Source organism: Uloborus diversus, chromosome 4, assembly GCF_026930045.1.
Source record: "Uloborus diversus isolate 005 chromosome 4, Udiv.v.3.1, whole genome shotgun sequence".
NCBI lineage: Eukaryota > Metazoa > Arthropoda > Arachnida > Araneae > Uloboridae > Uloborus > Uloborus diversus.
Genome location: NC_072734.1, coordinates 123,769,148 through 123,784,323, shown reverse-complemented (window position 1 = coordinate 123,784,323; position 15,176 = coordinate 123,769,148). Strand labels below are relative to the sequence as shown.

The window sequence follows — 15,176 nt, the reverse complement described above, 5'->3', positions numbered from 1 at the left end:
AAAGCTGCCAACTCTGATTGCTTTACTCGAAAATCAGTGTAATTCTGACTCCAGGATTTTGCAGTCATGTTATAACAAATTTTAAGCACTTGCAAAAGGAGGTAGAAAAGTACTTTTATTTGCGCTAACCCAGATTAACAGGACTCAGATGAGCAGGATCCTACTGAAAAGTCATTATCCCCCATAAAAACAGAGATCTTGCAAACCAGGGCAAGAAAATTCTTAAAAATTTTACATGCCCTGCTGGGCATGTTTGTCAAAAAAAAAAAAAAAAAAAAAAAAAAAAAAAAAAAAAAAAACACTCCAAAATAAGTTTTTTTTATTGCATAATAATAATAATAATAAATACTTGAATTTGTTGTATAGCATTTGTCGTATAGCATTAATCAGACAAAAAATTACAACTGAATCGAGAATTGTTTCAATACATAAAACATTAAAAAAAAGTTAAAATAAATTGTCCATACGTCATTAAGATTCCCCAATACTGAATCAAAAAAATATAATAGTAAAGATTCATGCCCGATCGGAATTTTTACGTGCCCTGGACATGTCGGGCAATATAATTTTCGAGCCATGTTGCAAACCTCAGTAAATAAACATGAAATTTTTTCAGAGATGATATAAAGGATGAAAAAATCAATGTCCATTATTACTAAATATATGATAGAAAGATTTTATTTATAAATAATCCTTAAAAATTAGATAGGATAATATTGAAAACCATAAAATATTTCGGTGTTTTTTTCGATAGTTGATATCCGATCTTGAAGTTGAGTCAAAAAACAATTGTACACGCTTTTTAAATAAAATAACAAATTCGCGCAATGCGAGAATATTTATATTTTTTATTTATCTAATAGTAAGTTCAAACCGAAATCTTGTTTAAACCACTCTCTCTGAACGCAGAATTCAATGACATCGAGTGTCCATATCTAACTTTAATAAGATCATTATTTAAAACCTAAATGAGCATAAAATAGAAAAGCAATACTTGTCAATAAAATAACCTAAAAAAGCAAATTAAATAAAAATTCAAGTATTATAAATAAATTTTGTACCAACCGTAAATTTTGTTATCCAAGAGCGAAAGATTTCAAAGACAAAGTTATAAAAGCATGGAAATCATCCATAGTTAGACACAATTTTGTATTATTTTCCTGATTTCACGTACGATCGAAATTGAACAAGTATAATCACAAACATAGGTTAATGCCCATCTTGTTGACACTTAATAGTTTTAAAGCCACTCTCACAATATAAATCCAATCGGTAAGAGGAAGCAGACGAACAGTAAATAAACAGCACTGATTTTAAAAAGCGTTGACTGCTTCTCAAACTCAAATACGTAACAGAGTCTGCGCAATGGAGTTTAGATGTTTCTTCCGATTTGTAAATATTTTCCTCGAGTAAATTTTAAACAAAATAAAATTCATTTGTGTCCATATATAATGTTTATTTGAAATGAAAATACATTTTTATCACTTGAAGAATGGATTAATTGTGCAAAATGTCACAAAACTGCTGGTTTTACCAAGGCGAAATTCAGATAGAATTTTCGTCATAACTGTACCTGTATTTTTGCGGGACTTTCAAGAGTCAAGAATTTTACTAAATTTTTTACAAAATCACCAATTTTTAAATAAGAATCTCAAAATTTTTGCTTGATTTCAATTATGCATGCATTACCCTTCCCAATAATATTAGTTTTTTCTCTTTTCTCGGTCAAAGATAATGTTAAACAATTTTATTCTTTTACGATTAATACTGAAATTGTCTCACTGTTATGAACTTAGATAAATTATTGAATGGAATTCAAACCAGAAGATCTATTTGAGAAATCTTTGAAGAAATCGTAACAAAGCATTTCTTAATTTGTACAATTATAGTGTTCATGTAATAGTATTTTAATTAATTCATATCGTTCTAATGAAAATTTAAGTATGGATGAAGATTATGACTACGATATTGACTATTCAGCTGACGAATTATATGAATATGCGGATGGGTTCCCCGAAAGCATGGAATACAATCTCCGAGACTTGTGGAGTGATTGTTTGGTGCCCACGTTATCGGACGGAATTGCATCGACTTTCAAATTACTAATCTGCTGTTTACTCCTAAAATTGAATCTTGCTCTTAGTAAGTATTAATGCATCCTTTTCAATGTTCTCAATCTATGGATCATGATAAATATTTTTGATCACAACTCTTATATTGTTTTTGTAGTAGCGTTTTTGGAAAGTTAGTTTATTGTAAGATTACACTATTTTTTTTTGGCTACACTTGCTTTTCTCTGCTTCTTTTTTATAATACTACTATTTTGAAAAAAGTTTGACAATACCTCTGTATTGTCAGTAAGGTGGTATGCAGCATGCATTGGGGTCTTGGAGGTTGCAAAAGAAAAAAAATGATTTACGTGAATTGGAACATTTTTTCACAGAATTGACAATTAAATGTTATCATTGATTCTTAAAAAATAAGTAATATGTATGTATTTACCGTACATGTATTTTGTAGTAAATATGCGTGTACCTTCAAAAATTGTAAGGAGCCAATAGAAAAATTAGGCTCTTGACAAGTAGTCACCAAGTTTTTTTTTTAGTCGCCAGGGTGACCTGGCAATACAACTTCATTTCAAGTGAGAATTATTAGCCATTGATGCTTCTAATATTTCCTCTACATAGCTTTTTCACTTGTCATTTGGCGCAATGGTGCCAGTAAGGCTTGGCATTGACTTAGATTGCCCTGCAGAACTTATAATATGGGAGGTCAATTGACCCCTTGATCTTTTAAATGACAGGCCTGTCCTCTCTGCCCCTTCAAAACGTGACATCATTTGTAAACAATCTCTTCTGCAAATGTTATTCAATTTTTGTTTTTTTGAATTAAGCCTTAAATTTTTTGATGTTAAACTTGACTCAATGAGGCAGTCCATTTTGTGCTGAGCTTAATTTTGATGCAAGGTCGCATGAGCTCAGCTCCTGTACTTTTCAAGAAAAAGTGATTTTTTAGTTTCAGGGTCATTTCACGGTAATTTAGACATTTACATAGAGTACGTAACGTGACCTTTTTTTTCCATAAACTTTTAAATTTATTGTTTGATTTGCAAATTATTTTATTTTGAGCTTTCCCTACCAACACACCAACTCAAATTAAAATAATTTGCAAATCAAACAATAAATTAAAAAGTTATGGCAAAAAAAAAGTTACATTACAAACTCTACATAAATATAAAAAATACCGTGAAATGCCCCTTCAATATAATTTGGACTGTTTATGTATGAAACTAAGTTATAAAAGGGCAGTTCTCAAAAGGTGGGAGCAAACACAGACCTCAACTTTGAAGCTTCAACACCAAATAACTTTCATTTTAATTGACTCAAAAATTTTTGAGTTAAATAATAATACAGTATAGAGACAAGAATTGGCATAAATTATGGAAAAAATGCTCTTCAAATACCCTTAAAAAATATTTTCTTCGCTAAAAAGCACAATTTTGGACATACCAAAACGTTAACTGAGCAAATGTGGCATTAAAAAAAAAATTTTTTTTAATTATTTCCATACGTTTCAAAAAAAAAAAAAAATTAAAGGTATGAATCGAACACTGAATAATTTTTTGTTAATATTTTACACAAATAACAAAAGTAAAGACAGATTATTTACTTTGTAAACAATTTTAGAAAAAAGTAAGTTTGAAATTTGATGCATGTCCAAAAGTTACGATCTTTACAATGCTATTATTTGAGAATTAAGTATATGATGTTTTCGTTTTAAAAGTATTTATCGATCCTCAGAATCAATTTTTAATTGTTTTAAAGTGTTTTCATAAGCTTTTATGCAGTATCTTAGAAGAAAAATAATTTTTCTTAAACATACATGTGAGATGTCCAAATGGCGTTACGATCTTGACGCCGATAATTCTGTCCGTTTATTCATAATTTTTGATGATCCACTGTCTCCTAACCTCAATAAAAAAGGTTATTATAATGTTATCTTCTTTAATCCATTGGTATTTTGCATAATTAATACATTATACATTGAACAATACATAAATTACAGTAGAAACATGGCTGGTTATGATCGCAACAAAAGCCATTTTGCGCTAAAATTGCCAAGCAAACCTCCATTGGCGACAACGCAGTATATGATAAAGCTAAAGGTTACCAGAAGGGAATTACAGTTTGACAAATGTAGTTTATCGTCAGCTGCATTAGTTTTAACGACTTTATCGCCTGTGCAAGCAATTCCCCCCCCCCCCCCCCCCCCGCTTTTGTTATTTTAGATTTTTTTTTTCTTTCTTTTGGAAACATAATTTTTCGATTTCCAAATAGAAATACGAATTTCTTTTTTCAATAATTTTTTTTGGACATCGTTTTAATTCTTATGACATTAGAAAGAATATCATTATTAAAACTGATGTCACTTTTTACATTTGTATTATTTTTAATTTGAAGCTTTTTTATAACCCTTTATCAACTTCTTCAAAATCATTCCAAAACTTTATTATATGTAAAGAGCGTATGTATAGCCATTTAGGTACTTCATTAATATCCTCTTTATTATTAAATTGCAAAATTCAAAAAGTAGTAAATAAAATTTTCATTGGAAAAGTTAAAAATCAGATTAACAATTGTCAAAAATGCTGAAAATTACATTATGATGATGTCCAAAATCTGTTATCTACAGACTGCTGATTTAATTTGTTAATTAACAATTTTTACAAATACCTGCTGTCTTTTCATGTTCATATATTATGTTGTAGGTATGCATACTATAGAATAAAAGCAAAATTGATGTCAAATTTGAAAATTTTTGAAATTGCTCAAAGTTAACTTTTTTGTTCCCACCTTTTGAGAACTGCCCAAAAACTAATGGCTGAGATTCACATACTTTCTTTTTCTTAGATATTAAACCCTGATTTTAAAGCATTATGCACACATGTCCCAAAGCAGAATACTTTGCAATGTTGTATCATGCAAAACCAGTTGACCAAAATTGTTCTGCTAGATTGTTTAACACATTAAAAATTTACCTTCAAAACTTTATTGTGTGAATTTGAACTGCATGTATTGTATTTAAAATTAAACATTAGAAATTCAGTTAAAGTAATTTTAATTTACAGTGTACCAGGCTCTTATTCTTGCTGGTAAAGTGTAACGACATTAGAAAAGGACATTTCAGGTGTAAGTGAATGACTAGTTATGGGCCAGTAATGCACAGGTTTGTCTTGTATTGTCAACATCAAGGTTTAAAATCGATATTTCGAGAAGTTCAGTTTGTGGATTCTCAAAATAGAAACTTTTAAAAACACCCCCAACATGTTTTTTTTTCTTTCAAAAACATTAGTTTTTATCTACAGTGATTTATTATGTTAAGGGAAAAAGAGAAGCATAGGGTTGAGTCTGAGGAAGGGGTAGAGGAGTGTCAAAAAATGTTGAAAAAAAAAGTGACACCATTATATTAAATAGCCCATAATCAGAAAGCATTTGAAAAAAAAAAAACAAATGATAAAACTGGATTTTTTTTTATAAAAGTGATTGAAAATAATAGAATTTAAGTGTTTTTTTTAAAGAAAAATAAGCTAAAAAAGCAAGAAAAAAAGTGAGTTTTCATGAAGTTAGCTGAATTGGTAAAATACAGATAATAACAGAATTATTCTGCAACTCAAGATGCTGTTCTGCGACGTACGTCGCAAATTTAGTAGTATTCTGCTTCTGGGCATAGATGCAAACTATCTTTCTCGTAATTGTGCTGAAGGTGCCCATCTGACCGATGGTGCAACTATTTAAAGGTTACAGAGTAACCCCCCTCCACCCCACCAAAAAAAGAACTTATGGTTTAAAACCCTGTAAAAATCAAGGTTTTATGCCTCAGTTGTTCCCTTTGTCATGATTTAGGCCCCATTGATTCCCTGAAAAGTATCAATGGGGCAGTCTGCACCATGAACTCTGCCCCTCCCCCCTTGTGTACACCTCTTGTGAAGGTAGGCACTAAGGTAAAGAGTTGGATAAAAAGATGTATTTCGCGAAAGATAGTTTATCACGTAGAGTCCTTCAAACAAATTTCTATTTGACACCTTGTACCCTTTAACACCATCTTAATCCAAGTCGACCTGTGATAAAAAAAATCAAATGTTTTCATGATTTTATTTTCATACTGTCATAAATTGTAATGAATTTGATTTCTTTTGCTAGCTTTCATGCCAGATTACTCCTTCCATTTCACATCGGCAGCTACTGGCATTTACTGCCTGCACTCTTTTTTTGGCAGCGACATTTTGTACATCATCCTCTTTGCAGCTGTTGGTTATGGAATCATGATCTTAGCAAATGATGTTCTTAAGCAATACCAAGGAACTGTGTGTGTCTTTTCTTGTTTCATGTTTGCAATAATATGGTGAGTTTTCCATTTTTTTTTTCTTTTCTTTTCTTTTTTTTTTTTGTGATTATATTGACTTTGCTTAAAATTTGTATATTGGAAAAATAAGACCATTAATAGATTTTTGCAGTAAACATGATTTTGTGATGCCTTTTCTAAAAAGTTAACAAATCAGAATTGAAATATTCAAAATAATTGAAAATCTTTACTAATAATAAAGCTGAAAGTCTCTCTGTCAATATGTCCGGAGGATGTCTGGATATCTGTAGGATGTTAGGATCTTTGTGACGCGCATAGCGCCTAGACCATTTGGCCGATTTTCATGAAATTTGGCACAAAGTTAGTTTGTAGCATGGGGTGTGCACCTCAAAAAGGTTTTTTTCGAAATTCGATGTGGTTCTTTTTCTATTTCAATTTTAAGAACAAAATTATCATAAGATGGACGAGTAAATTACGAAATTATCATAACGTGGAACCGTAACATGGGCACTAGCCAATTGGCGAGATACGAAATTATCATAACATGGAACCGTAACATGGGGTATAAACCAGTTGGCGAGAAAATTAACCATACGTTATTTGTAATTATACAGGCGAACCAAAAGACCATTTAATTTTTTCTATTACGGGCAAAGCCATGCGGATACCACTAGTATACAATATAACTTCAATTTAACACTACCCAATTTAACAATTTCCTCAATTTAATGATACATTTCACTAGTCTGTGTTTGGTTGCATTGAATGTCTATGCTCCTTGATTTAACGATAACTTTTTCCAATCCCTTGACAACCGTTTAATCCAGGTTATGCTGTAACTGTTTTACATGGGCGGATTTATGGGGGGGGCAGAGGGGGGCAATGTCCCCCCAGTTTTAGGAGAACTTTATGTAGTAATAACATTTTCCAAAAATAAAAAAAAATCATTATTTTTTCTTTTTTGAATAGTTTAGAAGAGCATGGGTGGATTTATAGGGGGGGGGAATAAGGGCAATACCCCCCAGTTTTGAGAGGACTTTATATAGTAACAACACATCTTCCAAAATCTTAAAACAAAAAAATCATGACTTTTTTCTTTTCTGAATAGTTCAGTGAAAATGAAGAGAATAGCAAATGTCCTTTTCTGATAGGAGAAAAGAAAAGGACAAAAAAAAAAAAAAAAAAAAACTAACATTAAATGCAAATAGTGCAGCTGTCACTGGGGTGCTGAAAATGTGTCTAAATTCACTATTTTGGACTGAAAACCATTTGGGCAAGTGTATGAAAATATAGGCTAAACAAGCTATACATTAAGCTGCAACACTCAATAATAGTTCACGATTATTTTAACAAATTAGAACATAAAGCAAATGGGGGAGGAACCCCTGCCCCCATTCGCGCTAACAGAACGATCTACTTGTTATGATTTGTGTCCACATTTAAAGCGGATTTGTGCATAATATTTATGTTCTTAGTAGATTAATTGGCTTTTTGAGAGATTCTAAAAAATAGTTCCCCCCCGCCTTTTAAAGAGAGAGAGAGAAATTTAATTCTAACACAATCTGAATAAATTTCAGTTATCTGAGTATTCTGATTAATTGAATCTTTTTACTTACTGGGAAAGTACTATTTTACTTACTTTATAAATACTGTTTAAAAAGTAAGGTAAGTCATAATCATCTAAGTCTAAGTGAGTCAGTCCTTGTCATTATTGAAATCTAAATAATTGAGTCATTAAAAGTTTTGGAAAATTTGTGTAAAATTTTATAAAAATCTATAAAAAAAAATAACAAAGATTGGTAAAATCCATTGGTGAGATCCTTTAATTGTGAAAACTGAGGAATTTTTGTAAAAATTACAAGAAAATCAAGCAAAAATCTGCAGGTAAGAGTGAATTACAAACAGGGCTGAATTTGCCTATAAGCTAAACAAGCTATTGCTTAGGGTCCATGCTTTGAAGTGGGTCCCTAACTCCCACAAAACAAAATTCATGATTTGTTCCTTAAAAAACGGAAATTGCTTGAAAAAACTAATTTCATTTTCAAGTGCTTGAACACTTTGAATGTTTGGAAACATGTGGCTACAAATCTTAAATTTTAAAATTTCTAACAAATGGTAGAGGAAGAGGAATGCCAAAATTTGTCAAATTCAGCTCCTTGCCACATCTTGCATTAAAAATTGTAAAAATCATGGTTCTTGCATTTGTAACATTATTTGAAATAAATTTTTGTGACTCACATGTTTCATATCTTGCTATATATTCAATCCCTAATGCAGTATTTTGGAAATTCTTTAGCATTGATTGCTTTTGTCTTACTTCTACTGCATATTGTTAATCTGTTTAGCCCGAAAAAAAAATCATACACTACCTCTATTCCTTTTTGTTTTCTGCATTTCTTATAATTAAAAAAAGGTTGTTGTAATGAGAAATCTATAGTTTATTTTTTCTTTCGAACTTAAAATGGCTGTTTCTTAAAGTTTGTACAACTGTATAATCTAGTTATCACTTTCTTTGTCTGTCCCATTAACCTTTATAAGGCTTCAAAATGCAGAATTTTATATCCATTTTACAAAATTTCTTCCGGGGGAGAAACCCTCGGGACCCCTAAAATTAGAGATATTCTATTTCCCACTTAAAAGGGAGCCCTGTGTCATTCTATTGATATCAGCCCCCTCTCTTAAGGTCAATTCAAAAAGGACAACATGAAAACACATATTAATAAAAACAACACAAAAAAGTAAAGCATAGACAAAAACATGGGAGTGTGGGGGGGGGGGGAGCTATAAAAATGTTGCTCAAAAAAAAAAAAAAAAAAAAAAAATCCTGCCCCCCCAGGAACTCAGTCCTAAATCCGCCTATGCTGTTTTACTGTTTGAGGATACAAATCTTTCCATTGTGCAACTTTAAGATAATTTTCTGTTCTAATTTTAAAATGTTAAAGAAATCTAAAATTAAAATATTCCCTTGTAAGATTTTATTTATCAATACATTATTACTTTTATTTCATTCATTTATTTACAGACCATACTAACTTTCTAAAAGTAAAAAAATAGGAGTACAGTCGACGCTCATTATAACGACCACACATTATAAAGACCGTCCCATTATAACGACCAGTGGTAAGAGTCCCAACTTTATTCCTATGAAAACTACGTTAATTTGCCTTCGTTATAACGACCGTTCTGTATCGTCTAATCCAATACAACGACCGAATTCAGCGGACGCTATTTCTGGTGTTCTTCCCAATAAAACAAATTTGTAGCTTGAAATGGCCTTGATTATTGTTTACAGACATCTGCCTGAAGTTTTCAATGTCAAATCCAACTTTGAAAGGGGGTGCGGGGGGGGGGGGGATTACCATTCACCGCAGGTAGCACAAAAAAAAATAATAATGGGGGAGGGGGGGAATGGAGAAATTTCCAGATTCCTAAGAAAAGGGAGTTGACAGATGTGTTGGTAGTTTGGTGTTTGAATCTAGCGGTTTTTAAGATGTGCGGTTCTCGAGGGACTTTTAAATGTTTCTTTGAAAAGCAAAGAAAAAAAAACAATTTATCACCTATATCTGAAACGGAAAATAATGTTTTGCGAAAATCACGTCTGCTAAAAAGGCAAACATCTGTTTCTGGTTTTATCTTCAGAAAATGTAGTGGTAGCACTAGTAATAGCAGATTTGTAAGTGTGTAACATTTTCCTCCCTATATTTTCTACTTTAAAATTTCTTTAATGTTCTGTCATAGTATTTTGCACACGATTTTTCTAAAAAATTCCTACGATAAAAATAATTTGGGCATTTAACTGGAATGTTTGAAAAAGTACTATTTTTTTTATGGAACAACGGGGCATGCATGATGACTGTGTATATTTTTTTAAATTATACCTCTTATAACGACCACTCGTTATAAAGACCTTTTTCTCTAGGACAGAGATGGTCGTTATATCGAGCGTCGACTGTAGTATTAAAAAAATAATATTTTTTATTTATCCTGTGCATAAGAACTCTACGTGTTTTTATGCTGTAAATATTAAAAGCAATGGTTTCCCCTACCCCAGTATATGAGTTTCGTTTGATATTAAATAACTAGATTTTATATAAATTTCATAAACATATCGGGATAAATAAAAACTTGAATATGGAACAAATCTGTCTGGTGTGTGAAAAAAATCGTTTTGTTTTAAAACTTTGCTAGAAATTTTGTTTGTTGTTTTCCTGTATAGGAAGCAATACTAATTCTACGTTCTTAGATTAACTAGCATGAATTAATTTTTAACATATCAAAAATTAAAAGGTTGAACCACAGACATGTATCATCCATCTCTTATCCACTATTTCTTTTTTTAAAGGCACTAAATCAATAAATATTTTTTAAATGAATGAGTGAATAATATATTTTTTTTTTTTCAATTCTATTTTATTTATTATTTATTTACTATAACATATTATTTTTTGTTGCAGTTACATAGTATCTTATGTTCTAGAACATTGTTTATTTATTGTTGAAAAATTAATTCAGCATAGTTTCTAATCCCAGATAAAGTAATTTAAAAAAAAATGTCCTCTAATTTATTGGTAAAAATTTGCCGATATATAAAAATTCGGCGAAATGGCCAATTTCTGCATATTAATTGGAACTTCCCTGTTCCTAACAATCGAATGGTGTAAAAAAAAATTAAATCCAATCAAAATTAATTTCTCAATCATGCATATATCTTTTGCACATGATTCCTTGAACCATTTTAACTTGAACAAAACTGTATTTGCCCTTTTTGGTTGAACTTAACATCAGCCTCATTTGGGGAGCATATCTTAATATATAAAAATCTTCTGTGCGGACGTTTGTCACCATAAGGCTTTTAAACGTCTGGACAGATTTTGATCAAATTTTTTGTGTGTAATTAAATTGTGGCAAGCATGGTTTTGAAGCATGATGGATGGAATCGGAAATGTTTTTGTTAATTAATTAATTCAAACATTGGATGCTTATATCTCCCAAATGATTGATATTTATTTTCACCTATTGTTGAGCGAGAACTGAAATAAATATTTAACCAGTTGCCGAAGGACGATAAGAAAGCCAGCTCTGCTTTTTGTAATGAAATTTCTTACTGTGATATGTCAATTGAGAGTAGATAAAGCATAGAGAGAGAGAGAGAGAGTAAAGCTTTCATTTCTTGAAGGCAAAGATTTTAGGTCCCGTGATATATTTTAAAGAAAGTACTGGAGGATTCACACAAATCGTGTGTTCTGTCGTCATAGTTGATTCATGTGACCGGATCAGTGCTTTAGTTTCTCCTAACCAAATGATCAGAAAGTACTGTACTTAGCAACATTTGTTTCACGGCTCAAATCCATCTGAGTTTTGGTACCAATGTGAAGAATACTTTAAGGATTATCTAACTAATCAGTACATTATTAAAGGAAAAGATGGTGGAATATAAAGACGAAACAAATTTTATTTTCGTCCAGATAAATTACAACAGGGTAGTTCTGTACACAAAAGATCAGTGCTGTGGAAGATCTTAATTTTTGGTGGAAAGAACAAATTATGCAATATATGAAGTTCAAAATGTTTTTTTTAAAAGATCGAACTGCTAATCGTTGGGAGTTGGCTTCGCTCACTGATCGGCTCGATTACAGTAACGTTGTGGCTTGGTGACTTTGGCTATAAACAATAGAGTTGTGTGATCATTTGTTTACATTTTAAAGCTACAGTTAATATAATTTATCGTATTTTTTTTATTTGGAGAAATATTTCAAATTGCAAAGAATTGTTTTTCGTTTTTAAAGTGTTTTTTACTCATTTTAGTTGAAGAATGTTTATTTTACATCGGGAGGGGGGTTGATGAGTGATTTTTGCTTATTCAGAGAACTGTTTTTACCTTTATCATTTTTCTAAAACGATATCCTTTCGACCGTTGTATTCTTTTTCATGTAGGGAATGTTGCGGTGGGATTTCCCATTTGTTCTAGATGGGTATAGATTTTTATACTTAATATCTGAAGACACTTTTTATCCTTTGAGTGCGGCTGAAGGAGCAAACTATTAAGTACGGGAGAAAAAATAGTTAATACAGTCAACACTCTATATAACGACCTCCTATTACTGCGACCTTTCCATTATAGCGACCGATGCATGAAGTCCCGTTTCCAATTCCATAGATGCAATGTTATTTTACTGTCCATTAGAGCGTCCGAACTGAACCGTTCATTCCAATATAACGTCCAAAACTAAGTTTAAATTTTTGTTCTAATCTCAGGACTAACTATCCGAAAACTAAGGTTTTAACACTATACATTTCTCTAAAGGTAAAATATGTTCATTTAAGTGAATTATTTTTTAGTATAAGGTAAAAGAAATAATGAAAGTAGCGTACACATCACAAATGGATAGACATCACAAATGGAAAAAGTCTTTAAAAAAGCGGAAAGCTTCTACAATTGCAGCATAAAACTTTAAAAAAGAAAAATAAACTCACGCAATTTTTAAAAAATTATTTGTTAGTTTCTTGATTATCTTCTAAAATGAAGCATAACTATGAGAAATTATTCCTGCATTTCCAAAAACGACTATACGTTATAACGACCTCTCGTTATAGCGACCAATTTCATTTGAGCAACGGGTCGTTTTAACAAACGTCAACTGTAAAACAACTGCTCAGTGGGCATTAGATAAATTAAGTTGTAATAAATATACGCATTCTGACACCAAAGCAGCTTAAAACATTTTTTTTTACTTATTTTTTTCTAACAGAACAGTTCAAACACTTAATAGTTTATTGAAATATTTTAAACTTTTCAATTTACAAAGTTTTAACAAAACAATGTCTGTCGGGTCCTCTAGTACTTAATAAGATTCTGGAATTCTTATTTCATTTTTTTAGCAACTTTTGATATTTATTTTAAATTAATATGCTTTTTTGTTGCAGTGAATTATTTTTTGCAGAGAAATCTCTTTGGCATCGCATCAGAGGTGAGTAACTCCCACAGTATACATTATAATTTCAATCCTGTTTCTTCTTTGTTGACTTTTGAATCTCAAACATTCAATTCGTTACTGACTGTTTAGGGTTTAAACTTTTCTGGCACACTAGGTCTTTAAATGGATTTTTTTTTTTTTTTTTTTTTTTATTTTAGTATGAATCATAATCACTTAGACAAAAACATTTCGTAGTCTTTAAAAAGTGTTTCTCAAAAGAAAACTTATTATTAGTTTATTCAGACCCCTTTTCGTTTCGAAAAAATGCCCCTTTTCTCCAAAAAGTGCCCTTTAAAAAAAAAAAAAAAAACAGCTCCCTGCCCTTTTTTAATCTTGGGGGAATCTCTGGCTTATTATTCAATTTATTTACTTTGAATCAACACAGAAAGAAAATTAATTTCAGAGTATAAAATATCATCTTTAGTTTTATATTTTCCTTATCATAAAAGATAGCTTTCTCTGTCGATTACACTTAATTCAACGACAGTTCTTTCTATTTCTAGAGGTGGCAATGCTAACTTTTTTTTGCAGCAACTCAAGGAATAAGACTAGTTGAACATTAATTTTTTTAAAGTGTATATTTATTAAAACAGCTTGAGGGATGTTTATATTCATGGGGTGGATAAAGTTTTTTTAAACAAAATTTAAAGCTTAAATCAAGGCTAAATGTAAAAAAATTGGTCTCAAAACCAAGATAGTTCTTCCAGTGCAGAAGAACGTATTCCTAGTTGGGAGTGTGCCTAATATTTCGTTCTTATTAATGACAACTTTACTCTTAATATATCCGTAGTGTCAGACGTCAGATCTAACTTTTACTATTCCTTTTTATATATGTCTTCAACTAGGCTCTATTTTACAATAAAATGGGTTTTTGAAATTACTGTATTGTTAACTTTTTTTTTTTAGAATTTTAAATAGGGTTGCAATGGAAGGATGTTAATTTTGTTGGATTCTGACTGCTGGGTATTATGTGCGAGTTAACAGCATATCCAGCCATTCAGTGGGAATGTGTTTGTCTTTGTCCCTTTTAATGTGTATTTATTTTTTTTTCTTTTAACTTTAATTCCAGATTGTATTTATTTCTGAAATATATATACAGTGAAACCCCTCCTAACGGACACCCCTTTAATGCAGACACCCCTCTTATGCGGACAGTTTTTAATTCCCCGGCAGAGAGACATTAAACCTAATGTATAAGGAACCTCTCTCGTACGGACACCCTCAAATACGGACACCCTTTTCGAAGTCATTTACATTGATATATCCTTTTTTGCGGACAGTATTTAAAACTTGAGAATTAAATAGCTACTCCATTGAAAGGCTTCATTTAATGCAAAGTCGACCAGCTTATACGGAGATAAAAAAAAATATTTCTTTGCAATTTTACTTTGCATCTACTGCGTAGCAAAAAATTTTCAGCTTGACACCGAAATGCATTTTTCATTCCAAAAAACATCATCAAATCGTCAAAAATAAAAGAAAAGAAAAGAGAAAATGATTATTCTGCAAGTTTCTGTCTGTATACCCCCACCCTCCCCCGTTGCCTTGTTCCTTTTCAGATGACTAACAAGCAGGCGTGTTGTGTCTAAGTGGAGCCGAGTTGACACGCCATCTAACAAAAATATTTTATAGAGAGTAAAAGTAAAGCCAATGCAATATCATAAAGTAAACTTAAGGGTAAAAGCATTCAGTTGTTTCATCGTTCTCATTGAAATGGCTCTGAATACTCATCGTCAGCGTCGTACTCTTTCTCTTAAATTTCTCTTAAAGAAAAAATTGAAGTTATAGATTTCGCAGAAAAAAATAAAATTGGAATACGGAACATTGCTGAAAAGTTTG

The 15,176-nt window shown here is 31.2% G+C and overlaps 1 protein-coding gene across 1 annotated transcript in view; it reads left to right on the top strand.

The window, feature by feature from the left end:
• Positions 1-1,943: 1,943 nt before the first annotated feature.
• LOC129221351 (protein-serine O-palmitoleoyltransferase porcupine-like) overlaps positions 1,944-15,176 on the top strand; it is a 53,239-nt gene continuing 40,006 nt past the window's right edge. Inside the window, exons 1-3 of the mRNA XM_054855822.1 lie at positions 1,944-2,142; positions 6,201-6,402; positions 13,288-13,331. Coding sequence (XP_054711797.1) covers positions 1,944-2,142; positions 6,201-6,402; positions 13,288-13,331 — 445 coding nt within the window. The remainder of the gene's footprint in view (positions 2,143-6,200; positions 6,403-13,287; positions 13,332-15,176) is intronic.